The 16,456-nt window shown below is 38.4% G+C and overlaps 1 protein-coding gene across 3 annotated transcripts in view; it reads right to left on the bottom strand.

Annotated features, from left to right (window-relative positions):
- RELN (reelin) overlaps nucleotides 1–16,456 on the bottom strand; it is a 531,612-nt gene that overhangs the window by 365,978 nt on the left and 149,178 nt on the right. For all 3 annotated transcript variants that reach the window (XM_036863169.1, XM_036863168.1, XM_036863166.1), the window contains exon 3: nucleotides 11,122–11,257. In XM_036863169.1, the coding sequence (XP_036719064.1) occupies nucleotides 11,122–11,257 (136 nt within the window). The remainder of the gene's footprint in view (nucleotides 1–11,121; nucleotides 11,258–16,456) is intronic.

Here is a 16,456-nt window from a genome sequence, read left to right on the forward strand (position 1 = left end):
AGCAACGAAGACCCAACACAGACAAAACTAAATAAATATATAAATTAAAAAAGTAAAATACATGCTGCAAATTATAATTGTAAGATGCCATCAAATGTAAGATGCAACTTTAGAGATACCAAAATGTAAAAGAAACTTCCATATTTTAGAATCAATGAAATATGTCATTAGTTATTAAGAAATATTTATTGACCATACTAAATATTTTGTAATAACCTATAATGGAAAAGAATCTGAAAAGGAATATATATGTAATATGTGTATATGTATGTATGTGTATATATATCTGAATCACTGTGCTGTACACCTGAAACTAACACAATGTTATAAATCAACTATACCTCAATAAATAAAATTTTAAAAAAATAAAGCAAGAAAAAATATTTACTGAGGACTTTCTATTGTCTATAGTTCAGTATTAAGAACTACTAGATATATGAAAGTACCTAACACAGTCCCTGACCTTGGGGGATTTCAAACCCAGTTAATAAAGAAAACACACATGTGAAAAATTAAATAATGATATGAATTAACTAATGATATGAAAACCTCATACAAAATACATTACAAAAGCATATAACTCTGGTTGAAGTTTAATTTCTAAAAAGTAATTCTCCTTACCTTAAAAAGTAAAAGCTTTAATTTTGGGAGTTAGAACAGAGAGAATCAGAGTATATTTATATTCAAATGCCATAGGTGGTTGTTTTATTTTATCTTTGTGAAATGTTTATATTAATGTTGAACATTAGCAATCTTCTTCAAGTACTACTGGGCACATACTAATTATAGATATTAACTCTTACATATACCTCTACTGAACACATAATAAATACTGTAGTAAGGAACAAAGGTAAGAAACTGCAAGACTTTAGTTCAGAAAATTTCAAATGAATTGTTCAGTGGTCCACGTTCAATCTTCAGTTTTCCTGTAATCTCTCACAAACTAATTAGGAAAAGAGATCAACAAAAACATCTTGCCCACATAGGAAGCAGCTGCTCTATGTAAGATACAACATAGTCATGGCTTACAATAAGCAGAGACTCAAACATTTATTAAGAATGCTAAAAAGTGCAAATTGCATCATCAAAATTTTATTATGAAATACAAGTGAGGGTGTGTAAACTTCTTTGTAATCGGTAAAAATTACTTCTAACCAAACTGTATTTTTTTTACCAACTGCTAATAAAACATTGTTTGGGGCTGACTTAAAATACCTACATTATGCTTGCCAAGTCACTTCTGATTATAACTTGGTTTCCAATATTACTGATACTAAAAAGAGGATACCCTAGATGATAGATATTTTTTTTAAAAAACCTGGCAACTAAAAATATATATTTCTCCTCCTACCATAAATCAATACCAGAATGACAATGTATTAAACTACAAAGTTTCACAGACTTCTCTGGTAAGATTCACCTGGAGTGTGAGTTTAAAATATAGATCCCCAGACCCTCTCTTCTGGAGAATATGATTCTCTGGGACAGGGAATTTGTATTTTAGCAAATTCCCCAGCTAATTATTGTCAGAGAATGTGTGGAAAAAAACACTAAGGGAATACCTTCCCAGTACCCTGGTTATTTTCTTTTTAATAAATAAATTTATAAAAAGAAAAGAAGCATTAACAGATATAAAAGCACTGGGATTTTGAGCGCTTAAAACCAGTTGATTTGGAGGAGCGCAAATCAGACATATCAAGTAAAAAATCCAATATTTGTCATTTTCAAGATCCATTTATCTTTTATAGTTAAGAAACTATATGACAAACCTTTTTAAGTATTTAGCAATGTATTTCTCTGCTCTCTTTTTTTTTAATGTTTATTTATTTATTTATTTTCTTATTAGTCATCCATTTTATACACATCAGTGCATACATGGCAATCCCAATCGCCCAATTCATCACACCCCCACCCCCACCCCCGCCGCTTTCCCCCTTTGGTGTCCATACGTTTGTTCTTTATATCTGTATCTCAATTTCTGCTCTGTAAACTGGTTCACCTGAACCACTTTCTAGGTTCAACATATATGCGTTAATACACGATATTTGTTTTTCCCTTTCTGACATCACTACAAATGACCCAATTTCATTCCTTTTCATGGCTGAGTAATATTCCATTGTATATATGTACCACTTCTTCTTTATCCATTCGTCTGTCGATGGGCATTTAGGTTGCTTCCATGACCTGGCTATTGCAAATAGTGCTGCAATGAACATTGGGGTGCATGTGTCTTTTTGAATTATGGCTTTCTCAGGGTATATGCCCAGTAGTGGGATTGCTGGGTCATATGGTAATTCTATTTTTAGTTCTTTAAGGAACCTCCATACTGTTCTCCATAGTGGCTGTATCAATTTACATTCCCACCAGCAGTGCAAGAGGGTTCCCTTTTCTCCACACCCTCTCCAGCCTTTATTGTTTGTAGATTTTCTCATGATTCCCATTCTAACTGGTGTGAGGTGATACCTCATTGTAGTTTTGATTTGCATTTCTCTAATAATTAGTGATGTTGAGCAGTTTTTCATGTCCTTCTTGGACATCAGTATGTCTTCTTTGGAGAAATGTCTATTTAGGTCTTCTGCCCATTTTTGGATTGGGTTGTTTGATTTTTAATATTGAGCTGCATGAGCTGTTTTTATATTTTGGAGATTAATCCTTTGTCCGATGATTCATTTGCAAATATTTTCTCCCATTCTGAGGGTTGTCTTTTCGTCTTGTTTATGGTCTCCTTTGCTGTGCAAAAGTTTTGAAGTTTCATTAGGTCACATTTGTTTATTTTTGTTTTTATTTCCATTACTCTAGGAGGTAGATCAAAAAATATCTTGCTGTGATTTATGTCAGAGTGTTCTTCCTGTGTTTTCCTCTAAGAGTTTTACACTGCCTGGTCTGACATCTAGGTCTCTAATCCATTTTCAGTTTATTTTTGTGTATGGTGTTAGGGAGTGTTCTAATTTCATTCTTTTACAAGTAGCTGTCCAGTTCTCCCAGCACGAATTATTGAAGAGACTGGCTTTTCTCCATTATATATCCTTGCCTCCCTTGTCATAGATTAGTTGACCATAGGTGTGTGGGTTTATCTCTGGGCTTTCTATCCTGTTCCATTGATCTATATTTCTGTTTTTGTGACAGTACCATATTGTCTTGATTACTGTAGCTTTGTAGTACAGTCTGAAATCAGGGAGACTGATTCCTCCAGCTCTGTTTTTTTCCCTCAAGACTGCTTTGGCTATTCGGGGTCTTTTGTGTCTCCATACAAATTTTAAGATTCTTTGTTCTACTTCTGTGAAAAATGCCATTGGTAATTTGATAGGGATTGCATTGAATCTGTAGATTGCTTTGGGTAGTATAGTCATTTTCACAATATTGATTCTTCCAATCCAAGAACATGGTATATCTCTCCATATGTTGGTATCATCTTTAGTTTCTTTCATCAGTGTCTTATAGTTTTCTGCATACAGGTCTTTTGTCTCCTTAGGTAGGTTTATTTCTAGGTATTTTATTCTTTTTGTTGCAATGGTAAATGGAAGTGTTTCCTTAATTTATCTTTCAGATATTTCATCATTAGTGTATAGGAATGCAAGAGATGTCTGTGCATTAATTTTGTATCCTGCAACTTTACAAATTCATTGATTACATCTAGTAGTTTTCTCGTGGCATCTTTAGGATTCTCTATGTATAGTATCATATCATCTGCAAACAGTGACAGTTTTACTTCTTCTTTTCCAATTTGTATTCCTTTTATTTCTTTTTCTTCTCTGATTGCCGTGGCTAGGATTTCCAAGACTATGTTGAATAACAGTGGTAAGAGTGGATATCCTTGTCTTGTTCCTGATCTTAGAGGAAATGCTTTCAGTTTTTCACCATTGAGAATGATGTTTGCTGTGGGTTTGTCACATATGGCCTTTATTATGTTGAAGTAGATTCCCTCTATGCCCACTTTCTGGAGAGTTTTTATCATAAATGGGTGTTGAATTTTGTCAAAAGCTTTTTCTGCATCTATTGAGGTGATCATATGGTTTTTCTCCTTCAATTTGTTAATATGATGTATCACATTGATTGATTTGCATATATTGAAGAATCCTTGCATCCCTGGGATAAATCCCACTTGATCATGGCGTATGATCGTTTTAATGTGTTGTTGGAGTCTGTTTGCTAGTATTTTGTTGAGGAGTTTTGCATCTATATTCATCAGTGATATTGATCTGTAATTTTCTTTTTTTGTAATATCTTTGTCTGGTTTTGGTACAGGGTGATGGTGGCCTCATAGAATGAGTTTGGGAGTGTTCCTTCCTCTGCAATTTTTTGGAAGAGTTTGAGAAGGATGGGTGTTAGCTCTTCTCTAAATGTTTGATAGAACTCACCTGTGAAGCCATCTGGTCCTGGACTTTTGTTTGTTGCAAGATTTTTGATCACAGTTTCAATTTCACTACTTATGATTGGTCTGTTCATATATTCTATTTCTTCCTGGTTCAGTCTTGGAAGGTTATACCTTAATAAGAATTCATCCATTTCTTCCAGGTTGTCCATTTTATTGGCATAGAGTTGCTTGTAGTTGTCTCTTTGGATACTTTGTATTTCTGCGGTCTCTGTTGTAACTTCTCCGTTTTAAATTCTAATTTTATTGATTTGAGTCCTCTCCCTCTTTTTCTTGATGAGTCTGGCTAATGGTTTATCAATTTTGTTTATCTTCTCAACGAACCAGCTTTTAGTTTTATTGATCTTTGCTATTGTTTTCTTTGTTTCTATTTCATTTATTTCTGCTCTGATCTTTATGATTTCTTTCCTTCTGCTAACTTTGGGTTTTGTTTGTTCTTCTTTCTCTAGTTCCCTTAGGTGTAACGTTAGATTGTTTATTTGAGATTTTTCTTGTTTCTTGAGGTAGGCTTGTATAGCTATGAACTTCCCTCTTAGAACTGCTTTTGCTGCATCCCATAGGTTTTGGATCATCGTGTTTTCATTGTCATTTGTCTCTAGGTATTTTTGATTTCCTCTTTGATTTCTTCAGTGATCTCTTGGTTATTTAGCAACGTATTGTTTAGCTTCCATGTGTTTGTGTTTTTTATGTTTTTTTCCCTGTAATTCATTTCTAATCTCATAGCGTTGTGGTCAGAAAAGATGCTTGATATGATTTCAATTTTCTTTAAATTACTGAGGCTTGATTTGTGATCCAAGATGTGATCTATCCTGGAGAATGTTTCATGCACACTTGAGAAGAAAGTGTAATCTGCTGTTTTTAAATGGAATGTCCTATAAATATTAATTAAATCTATCTGGTCTATTATGTCATTTAAAGCTTGTGTTTCCTTATTTATTTTCATTTTGGATGATCTGTACATTGGTGTAAGTGAGGTGTTAAAGTCCCCCACTATTATTGTGTTATTGTCTATTTCCTCTTTTATAGCTGTTAGCAGTTGCCTTATGTATTGAAGTGCTCCTATGTTGGGTGCATATATATTTATAATTGTTATATCTTCTTCTTGGATTGATCCCTTGATCATTACGTAGTGTCCTTCCTTGTCTCTTGTAACATTCTTTATTTTAAAGTCTATTTTAGCTGATATGAGTATTGCTACTCCAGCTTTCTTTTGATTTCCATTTGCATGGAATATCTTTTTCCACCCCCTCACTTTCAGTCCGTATGTGCCCCTAGGTCTGAAGTGGGTCTCCTGTAGACAGCATACAGATGGGTCTTGTTTTTGTATTCATTCAGCAAGCCTGTGTCTTTTGGTTGGAGTATTTAATCCATTCACGTTTAAGGTAATTATTGATATGTATGTTCATATGACCATTTTCTTAATTGTTTTGGGTTTGTTTTTGTAGGTCTTTTTCTTCTCTTGTGTTTCCCACTTAGAAAAGTTCCTTTAGCATTTGTTGTAAGCTGGTTTGGTGGTGCTGAATTCTCTTAGCTTTTGCTTCGTCTATAAAACTTTTGATTTCTCCATCGAATCTGAGTGAGGTCTCTGCTGGGTAGAGTAATCTTGGTTGTAGATTCTTCCCTTTCATCACTTTAAGTATATCATGCCACTCCCTTCTGGCTTGTAGAGTTTCTTCTGCTGAGAAATCAGCTGTTAACCTTATGGAGTTCCCTTGTAAGTTATTTGTCGTTTGTCCCTTGCTGCTTTCAATAATTTTTCTGTGTCTTTAATTTTGCCAATTTGATTACTATGTGTCTCGGCATGTTTACCTCCTTGGGTTTATCCTGTGTGGGGACTCTCTGCGCTTCCTGGACTTGGGTGGCTATTTCCCTTTCCCATGTTAGGGAAGTTTCGACTATAATCTCTTCAAATATTTTCTCATGTCCTTTCTCTCTCTCTTCTCTCCTTCTGGGATCCCTATAATGCGAATGTTGTTGCGTTTAATGTTGTCCCAGAGGTCTCTTAGGCTGTCTTCATTTCTTTCCATTCTTTTTTCTTTATTCTGTTCCCCAGCAGTGAATTCCACCATTCTGTCTTCCAGGTCACTTATCCATTCTTCTGCCTCATTTATTCTGCTATTGATTCTTTCTACTGTAGTTTTCATTTCAGTTATTGTTTTGTTCATCTCTGTTTGTTTGTTCTTTAATTCTTCTGGGTCTTTGTTAAACATTTCTTGCATCTTCTCAATCTTTGCCTCCATTTTTTTCCCGGGGTCCTGGGTCATCTCCACTATCATTATTCTGAATTCTTTTTCTGGAAGATTGCCTATCTCCATTTCATTAGTTGTTTTTTCTTCTGGGTTTTATCTTGTTCCTTCCTCTGGTACATAGCCCTCTGGCCTTTTCATCTTGTCTATCTTTCTGTGAATGTGGGTTTTGTTCCACAGGCTGCAGGATTGTAGTTCGTCTTGCTTCTGCTGTCTGCCCTCTGGTGGATGAGGCTACCTAAGAGACTTGTGCAAGTTTCCTGATGGGAGGGACTGGTGGTGGGTAGAGCTGACTGTTGCTCTGGTGGGCAGAGATCAGTAAAACTTTAATCCGCTTGTCTCATGATGGGTGGGGCTGGGTTCCCTCCCTGTTGGTTGTGTTGGCCTGAGGTGACCCAACACGGAGCCTACCCCGGGCTCTTTGGTGGGCTAATGGTGGACTTTGGCAGGGCTCACACCGAGGAGTAATTACCAGAACTTCTGCTGCCAGTGTCCTTGTCTCTCGGTGAGCCACAGCTGTCCTCCCGTCTGTAGCAGACCCCTCCAACACTAGCAGGTAGGTCTAGTTCAGTCTCCCCTGGGGTCACTGCTCCTTCCCCTGGGTCCCGATGCGCACACTACTTTGTGTGTGCCCCTCCAAGAGTGGAGTCTCTGTTTCCCCGAGTCTTGTCGAAGTCCTGCAATCAAATCCCGCTAGCCTTCAAAGTCTGATTCTCTAGGAATTCTTCCTCCTGTTGCCGGACCCCCAGGTTGGGAAGCCTGACATGGGGATCAGAACCTTCACTCCAGTGGGTGAACTTCTGTGGTATAAGTGTTCTCCAGTTTGTGAGTCACCCACCCAGCAGTTATGGGATTTGATTTTATTGTGATAGCACCCCTCCTACCGTCTCATTTTGGCTTCTCCTTTGTCTTTGCATGTGGGGTATCTTTTTCAGTGAGTTCCAGTGTCTTCCTGTCGATGACTGTTCAGCAGTTAGCTGTGATTCCAGTGTTTTCAAAAGAGGGAGTGAGAGCATGTCCTTCTACTCCGCCATCTTGAACCAATGTCCAGTTCCTTGGTTATTTATCACCATCTTCCAATTTTGTTTTTGGTTTGGGGAGTCCCTGATTTGAGGCTGATCACCTCTGAAGATTCTGGACTTCCTGCAAAGCTGAGGACTAGATCCAGGACTCTGCATGCTCATAACAACCCTTTTCAGGAAATTATTACTAACCTTATTTAATGGGTGGGAAAATTAAGTCTCAGATTCACTTGGCCCATACCATACATGGGTATTTTGAGGGCACCCCCAAAAAAATACCTACATTATTTATCAGAAGAGAATACAATTTGATATCCCAGGAACAGTGAGGCCATAAGCCATCAAATATCATTTTAAAACAGGTTAAATGAAAAACTATATCTATTTGGAAATAGGCAGTTCTGTATTGCTGGCATAGATTTAATTTGTGTTCTTTCAAAAAATAATTCTTGTTTTAAATGAAGAAGTTATGCATGGCAAGAATTTAAATTACCCTAACAAGTGCCAACATGAGTAAGATAAAGCATGCCAAAAGAGAGAGTTAGAGCTTACTATTAAACTAAAGAAAAAGACAACACTGTACTTCAGATACAGCTGGCCCTCCGTATCCCTGGATTTTGCTTCCATGGTGGGTTGAATCTCTGGATGCAGAAACCACAGATACAGAGGGTCTGCTGTACCATGCCATTTCATATAAGGGACTTGAGCATACGTGGGAGGTCCTAGAACCAATAACCCCCACCCTCCCAGGATACAGAATTCAAAGGGCATTTTCTGTGAATTCTATGTATAAGTCCTTGAACCAACTGTGGAGGAATCATGAAGAAATAAGAATTTGTCCTTATTCAATCTAATCTAATAGAAAAGGCAAGAAATTAACTCAAATAAATATAGAGTAAAATATAGTCAGCATTATAATAGAGTTACAAGCAAAATGTGACAATACACATCACTTCTGTCGCTTATGTCTTAGAAGCTTTACAAAGATTTTTTAAGATGCCAGCTTTAAGAAAGAGTAGGCACATTTAACCACTTGAATGTGAGAGAATAAAAGCGTTCTAGGCTAAGGGAAAAGCAATGGAGAAAGAGAGAAAGTCATGGAAGTGTTTAGGGGAATTGTGGGAAGTACTAGCCAATTTGTGCCCATCAGGAGGTGCAGGCTATGGGAGACAAGAGAAGATGATAAACAGCAAGATTTGGAAGAACCTTGAAACCCAATGCCAAAGGGCATGGCCTTTAGAAGGAAGTCTTAGGATATCCAGTTTTTGAGCACTTGTGCCTTAGTAAGATTAACTGGACAACAATGTTCAAGACGGACTGTATGGGAAATGGCTGGAGGTGAACAGACCAGTTAGGAAGCTACTGCAATCATCTTAGAGCAAGGAGGTACGGTGGAAGGAAAGGATTTCAAGTGTGAAAAACTTTCCGAGGGAGAAAAATGAATGGGGATTAAAATGTTATTCAACCACCTGGGTGGGAGGTGAATCTCACGTTTGCAGCCTGAGTAACCCAGAGCAGTGGTCCCCAACCATCTTGGCACCAGGGACTGGTTTCGTGGAAGACACGGGGTGGGGGGGGGGGCGGGGAGATGGTTCAGGCGGTATGCAAGTGATGGGGAGTGATGGGGAGCAGCAGAGAAAGCTTCGCTCCTCGCCTGCTGCTCACCTCCTGCTGTGCGGACTGGTTCCTAACAGGCCGCTATCAGTCTGTGGACTTGGGGGGGGGGAGGGGGTTGGGGACCCCTGATCCAGAGGATAGGCAGAGAGGGTATATAATCAGTGACGTGATATAAACCCTTGACATTCAACTGTGTACTATTAAGGGAGAAGAAAAAGTAGTGGTAAATTTTGGAGTATGCAAGTTTTATGGATTTTTGTTGTCTGAGTAGAAGGTTGGAATAGAAACTATTCAAGATGAATTCCAGCTCTATTTCACCTGACTGCTGCCATAGAATAGCTGTTTCTGACAACTGCATTTGACCTTGTTCCATTGGCCTACTCGTCCATATCAAGAAATAGTTTAGTAATGCCTTACTGGTGTGCAGAGACTGTAGTAGACACTGGGGCAAATCAGTGAACAAAATAGAAATGCATTCTTGCCTTCAAGGAACTTGCATTTCAGCAGGAACAGTCACACAATAAATAACATACATAATTAAATAAATGAAGTATATCATGTGTTAGAAGTGAACAAAGGGCTATGGGGGAAAAAAGAGACGACTAAGAAAGACGAGGAGCAGTGATTGTAAGGCAAGGGTAGGGGAATAGTCTATACTGAGAGATGTCACAAGTCACAGACTTTGAACCATAGTTCAGAGTTTATCTAAGGATGCTGTTGGGACATTGCTCACTACATTTCCCTGTTTCCTCTTAATGAAAGCATAGGAGAGATTCAGTAGGTTTCTATAGAGTTCTGACTTCTTACCACCATGAATCAGCTAACTGATCACATTTTCCTCTTGGCACTAGTGGCTAGAAAGCTAAAAGCTAAATCTCTAATCTGTGGTCTTCTTCTTTATGTATGGAGGCTCATAGCATTTTTTGTACCTGTTTTCATCTTATTTTCTGAATATCATTTTCCTATTGTCTTGATTTCTTCACATACTTTTATCTTATTGTGTATTTTAATCAGCTAAAATCCAATATAGATCTCCTGAGGTATAAATAAATATGCAAAAACTAAACTGCTAAAAATTACTTTTTTTTTTTTTTTTTTACAGTTTTGGCCTCTTTTGACACTAAAATGAGAGACTTTAATTAAGGTTAAATCTGCTAAAATAATACACTTAAATAGTGACTATATATGTAACCTCATGAGAGGTATATTTGTAACCTAGCAGGACCCTATGGGGCCTTCCCAGGACAGACCACCCCATGTCCTACACCTGCCTCTTACTTGTAGAAAAACTTTAGCCTCTTAGGCCTTCCCTGAGTGCCAAAGCATAAATTTAATCAGAGTAAGAAAATGCGGAAACAAAGGCAAACAGCCAAGCAAGACAAAATTATAATAGTTTAGTCAAGGACCTTTAGTTCCTCCTCAAGGGCTATAGATAATATTCTGAGCCATGTCCTCTGAGCTTGCTGTGCAGATACTGAGAAACCCCCACCAGTGGTTAACTGTATGCTGCCCACAAATACCTTGACCCCAGACCAGTTGGAACCAGAGGTTGATAATACCGACTCCTGATTACCTCACCATCAACCAATCAGAAGAATGTCCATGAGCTGATCACATACCCCACAACCCTCTCCCTCACCCTGTCTTTTAAAAACCTTTCCCTGAAAGCCACTGTGGAGTTCAGGCCTTTTGAGCACTAGTTGCCTGGACTCCTTGTTTGGTGCCCTGATATAAACACTGTACTTCCCTTCACCACAAGCTGGTGTCCATAGATTGGCTTTACTGTGTGCAGGCAAGTGGACCCAAGTTTGGTTTGATAACACATTTGCCTTCTGTACCAGTCACAGACATTTTGGGTACTTACATGAAATTCACACAGCCTGTGCCAGCAGGTGGAGCAATCCAGACGAAGCTGAGGTTGGTTGTGGGCAGATGACTCACGTGAGAGGCCACCACACTGCACATAAACTGGTTACCAAACTGGTGGTCAGACATGATCCCTGACAAACAGAAAGGAAGGGAAGTTGTTATAAAAACAATAAAACAAAGTCCGTATGATGGCATAATAATATTTTCTGGACATTTTTCTTTTATGTTAAGATTCAACATGCTGTTTGGCTTCCCCATAAGTTATGCAATTTTCCACTTCCTATTGTCAGAAGGAAATGAATCGTTTAAAACATTACTGTTAAGGAGCAATCTACTAAATTATTGCTATAGTATTTGCTTCATTTTGATTTTGTTGACTGGTCTTTGCCCATCAACAAAGACCACCAGGAACACGGTATAACAAGGTTGGATTTATTGGAAGTGTTTGCAGCAATGGAGACCAAATACTATTGGGAACTTGGCAGTATCTCAGTATGAGGATGTTAGGAGGAGCTTGTTAAAATATTTGGGCTTGTGTTAGGTTATTTTAGAGAGTAGGGTGATCAAGCTGGCCCAGGAATTTCCCGATTGTAGTACTGAAAGTCCTGCATCCTGGGGACGCCCCCTCAGTCTTGCTGGGGAGGTTCCAGGTAAAAGGTGGTTTGCTTCTGGATTTTGGTACTATCAGAAAGTGGGAGCAATTTTATCACTGAGTATCTTAATTTTATCTATGAGACATGAGGAATGGAGTAGGGGCTAAAGCTGAGATCGATAAAAAAGCAGCGGCAGGTCACTTAGCAGTGGAGAGGGGATGTTGGTCATTTTTGTGGTTTGCACCATGTTCTTGCCTTTTGTCTGTGTTTCAGGCATGAGTACAAGGTGATCTTGTTTTGTCTCAAACCACAACTGTCTCAGAGTGGACGACCTATGAAACTGCTCATGTTCAACACGAGGCCTAGCTGAGTACCAAGTCAGCTCCCAGCTGAGCTATCAGGAGATGCTTTTTTTCTTTTTTAATACGGTGATTCTCTTATGTTTACCTCAGATATAAAATATTAATAGATAACTCAACACTAAGAAGATGAATAACTTGATTTTTTTAAATAGGCAAAAGATCTCACCAAAAAAGATATATAGATGGCAAATAAGCATATGAAAAGATGTTCAACATCATATGTCATTAGAGAATTGCAAATTAAAACAATGAAATGCCACTACACACCTAATATTCAACCAAAGTCCAAAACACTGACAATTCCAAACGCTGGTAAGGATGTGGAACTATAGTACTCTTATTCATTGCTGGTGAGAATGCAAAATGGTATAGCCATTTTGGAAGACAGTTTGGTGTTTTCTTACAAAATAAACATACTCTTACCATCATAATCCAGAAATCAGACTCCTTGGTATTCACTCAATATAAAACTGAAAATTTATGTCCACATCAAAAACCTGCATGTGGGGCTTCCCTGGTGGCGCAGGGGTTGGGTGTCTGCCTGCTAATGCAGGGGACACGGGTTCGAGCCCTGGTCTGGGAGGATCCCACATGCCGCGGAGCGGCTAGGCCCATGAGCCACAATTACTGAGCCTGCGAGTCTGGAGCCTGTGCCCTGCAACGGGAGAGGCCGCGATGGTGAGAGGCCCGCGCACCGCGATGAGGAGTGGCCCCCGCTTGCCGCAACTAGAGAAGGCCCTCGCACAGAAACGAAGACCAAACACAGCCATAAATAAACAAATAAATAAAATTTTTTTAAAAAAACCTGCATGTGGATGTATATAGCAGTTTTATTCATAACTGTCAAAACTTGGAAACAACCAAGATATCCTTTATTAAGTGCATGGATAAACTGGTACATCCAAACAATAGAATATTTTTCAGAGTTAAAAGGAATGAGCTATCAAGCCATGAAAAGACATGAATAAGTAAGTGCATAGTACTAAATGAAAGAAGCCAATATGAAAGAACTACATGCTGTATGATTCCAACTATGTGACATTCTAGAAAAGGTAAAATTATGGAGACAGTGGTTGCCAGGGGTTAGGAGGGGAAGGAGGGAGGTATGAATAGGCAGAGCACAGAGGATTTGTAGGTCAGTGAAACTCTTCTTTATATATTGCAATGGTGAATACACAACACCAAGAATGAAACCTAATGTAAAGTATGGACTTTGAGTGACAATGATGTGTCAGTGTAGGTTCATCTGCTGTAACAAAGATATCACTGTGGTGCAGGATGCCTGGGAGGTTGGGGGGGGGGGTGGGTGGTATATGGAAAAAACGTTTTACTCAATTTTGCTGTGACCTAAAACTGCTCTAAAAAATAAAATTTATTAATTAAAAAAAAACATTGCCAGGAGTGGGTAGTTAAATAAAAAATAAATTTGTTGGCTTTGTGAACTTGGGCAAATGGCTTACTCTGAGATCCAGTTGCCTGTCTTTAAAATGAAAACACATGTCCACTCCATCCTAAAGTTACTGTGAGAATTAAATGACTCAATACATATGGCAGCATCTGGTACAGTACCCCTGTATTGGGATAGATGCCCTGCCTACATGTCATCACAGCAGTTCACACACTGCTCCATCATACCCTGGACCATCTCTCCAGGGAGTCTATGAGGGACTAGGTCTTTAATCTTTATTTTTTATTTTTATTTTTTTTTAATTTTTTTTTTAATTATTTATTTTTTGGGCTGTGTTGGGTCTTCGTTTCTGTGCGAGGGCTTCCTCTAGCTGTGGCAAGCGGAGACCACTCTTCATCGCGGTGCGCGGACCTCTCACTGTCGCGGCCTCTCTTGTTGCGGAGCACAGGCTCCAGATGCACAGGCTCAGTAACAGTGGCTCACGGGCCTAGTTGCTCCGTGGCATGTGGGATCTTCCCAGACCAGGGCTCGAACCCGTGTCCCCTGCATTAGCAGGCAGATTCTCAAACCACTGCGCCACCAGGGAAGCCCCTAGGTCTTAAATCTTTATATTTCAAGCGACTATCACAATGTCTGGCACATCACAGATACTCAAGAAATATTTTCTAAATAAATACAAGAATAATTTACGATAAAAATAAAAGACAATATAAATATACATGTTACATCAACTAATGAAATAGAATCTTCTAGAATAGCAAGTTGTTCAGAATAGGTCATACTGGCCAAAGAATAGAAGAACAAGTCTATATTTTGACATATATCCTAATGATGCTACTTTCTCAAGTATATATGTATATATATATATAGGTATTTTTTAAGCTGTATCTGAGACAAAAGATGAAAGGGTCATCAAGCCAGAGAAACCACAAGGTTAGAGGGATGAACAGACTCCAGACTCCCAAGGAGAATCACAGAGTGCTGAAGGAGACTCAGTAGCCGTGACTGCGGGAATTGCCACTCCCCTCTAGTCGGGCATAAAGCAGGGATCCAGTGTAATGGGAAAATGATACATATGCAGGGAGTCAAGCCTGGCCAAAAAGGAAGGCAAAAGTTCCAGCCACAATCATGTGGGAATGGAAATGAATCAAACAAAATAACATTTCAGGGTCTCAGAGTCTTGGTAACAGAATTCATGTTCAAATATCTCCTCACTCCTCAACAGCTCCTCTTAGTAAGTGAGTCATGTCTAGACTGCATATTACTTGACAGAATTTTATAAGGTAGCTATAGAGTTGTAACTGCCTCGTGCCCTACCTGGGTAATTACCCTACAGGATGACATTCTTGCAATCCAACCGTCTAGCACAGCAGTTCTCCAACTTGGCTACACAGCAGCATCACCCAAAGAGATTGAATAAATACTGGTTCCCAGACATTCTGAGTGAACCAGCAGAAAAAAACAGTATTTACAGAATCCCTGTGTTGCATCAAACATTGGGTTAGGCCCTATGGAGGTACACAGAAGAAATATAGGACATTGTCCCTACCTTGAAATGACTTCAGCTGGGACGAGAAAACTGGAATAAACATTATAAATAGAACAACTACAAAATAAGTAAGTGCTAACTGGGTGGTATTTGCAAAAATACAAAAGCGGAGAGAAAGAGTGATTAATGTGGACAATTATAATAATGACAACTAATGTTATTGAGCACTTACTATGGCCTGACAACTATTCTAAGCGTTTCATGAAATATTTACTTGTTAAGGCTCTTAACAATCTATGCAGTAGGAGCTGTTATTTTCTCTATTTTACCCATTAGGAAACTAATATGATGAAGATAAACCAACTCGCTTACAGTTATACAGCAAGGGCAGTATAGCCTGGATTCAAACAAGCATCCTTGCTGCACAGTCAGAAATGGCACTGTAGACAACAAAGGTCCTACTGTATAGGGAACTATATTCAATATCTTATAGTAAACTATAATAGAAAAAGAAAAAAAATGACTTTGTTGGAAGAGGAGATTGGAATTGAGTTTTGAGGGAAAAACAAGATTTCCCATATTTGTTTTTATGTACATGCGGCAGGAGAGTATAAGCACGAGATCATACCCTCAGCTCTGTCACCCGCTGCTGCATGACCTTGGTCAGGATGCTCCCTCTCAAGCTTCAGTTCCAACATCTATAAACTGCTGGTCCGTGATCTCTAAGACTCCTTTCAGTGGCCTTAGCTCTCTGAGTACAGTTTTAAATGAACAGAAGGAAGATGGGAGGACAGCTCACAAAGGCAGACATAATGAGCAGAGCTACGCATAGAAAATGAGAATGAGGAGAGCAGTCAGCATCAGCTTCCAGTGTTCTGTGAAACACAATTCACTGCATCTGCCACAGTGATCTTCTTAATGGCTTTTGTGTCATGAAAGACATATACCATCTAATATATGTGATTTGGAAACCTGTTCTTGGATAACTTTAATTTGAATTTGATAATGAATTTAAATTTACGATGGTGCTTTCCCTTGCTACATGCTGGATAATAGGATATATATATTGAGTTTTAATATTACTTGAAAAAGGGAAAATCAGATCTATGATAAAAGAATTTAATTACACTGTGTATCTCAGGGAGATATATACATATAAAATATATATGTGTGAGTGTAGCTATAATAAAAGATTTATTTTCATTGTTGTGGCTATGTGTAAACTTTCATACAAAATTTTTTTTCTGTGGTATTTCTTCCCCCGAAAAAGAAGCTATTCTTTTCCAAGAGAACTGGATTATGAGAGAAAGAAAGCACTTCAAGAAGTATGGCTCTCTTTGTCTCACTTTGGATGAAAAAGTAAAGGGTATCCTTCAATCTGTGAGGTTCTATGAGACCAATAACTGTCCTGATAGATTTTAAAGCATTTATGTTATAGATACATTTTCCTTTTGAATATTGTGTGCACACATTTGAAA

This window comes from Balaenoptera musculus, chromosome 9 (genome assembly GCF_009873245.2).
Source record: "Balaenoptera musculus isolate JJ_BM4_2016_0621 chromosome 9, mBalMus1.pri.v3, whole genome shotgun sequence".
In the NCBI taxonomy this organism is placed as follows: Eukaryota; Metazoa; Chordata; class Mammalia; order Artiodactyla; family Balaenopteridae; genus Balaenoptera; species Balaenoptera musculus.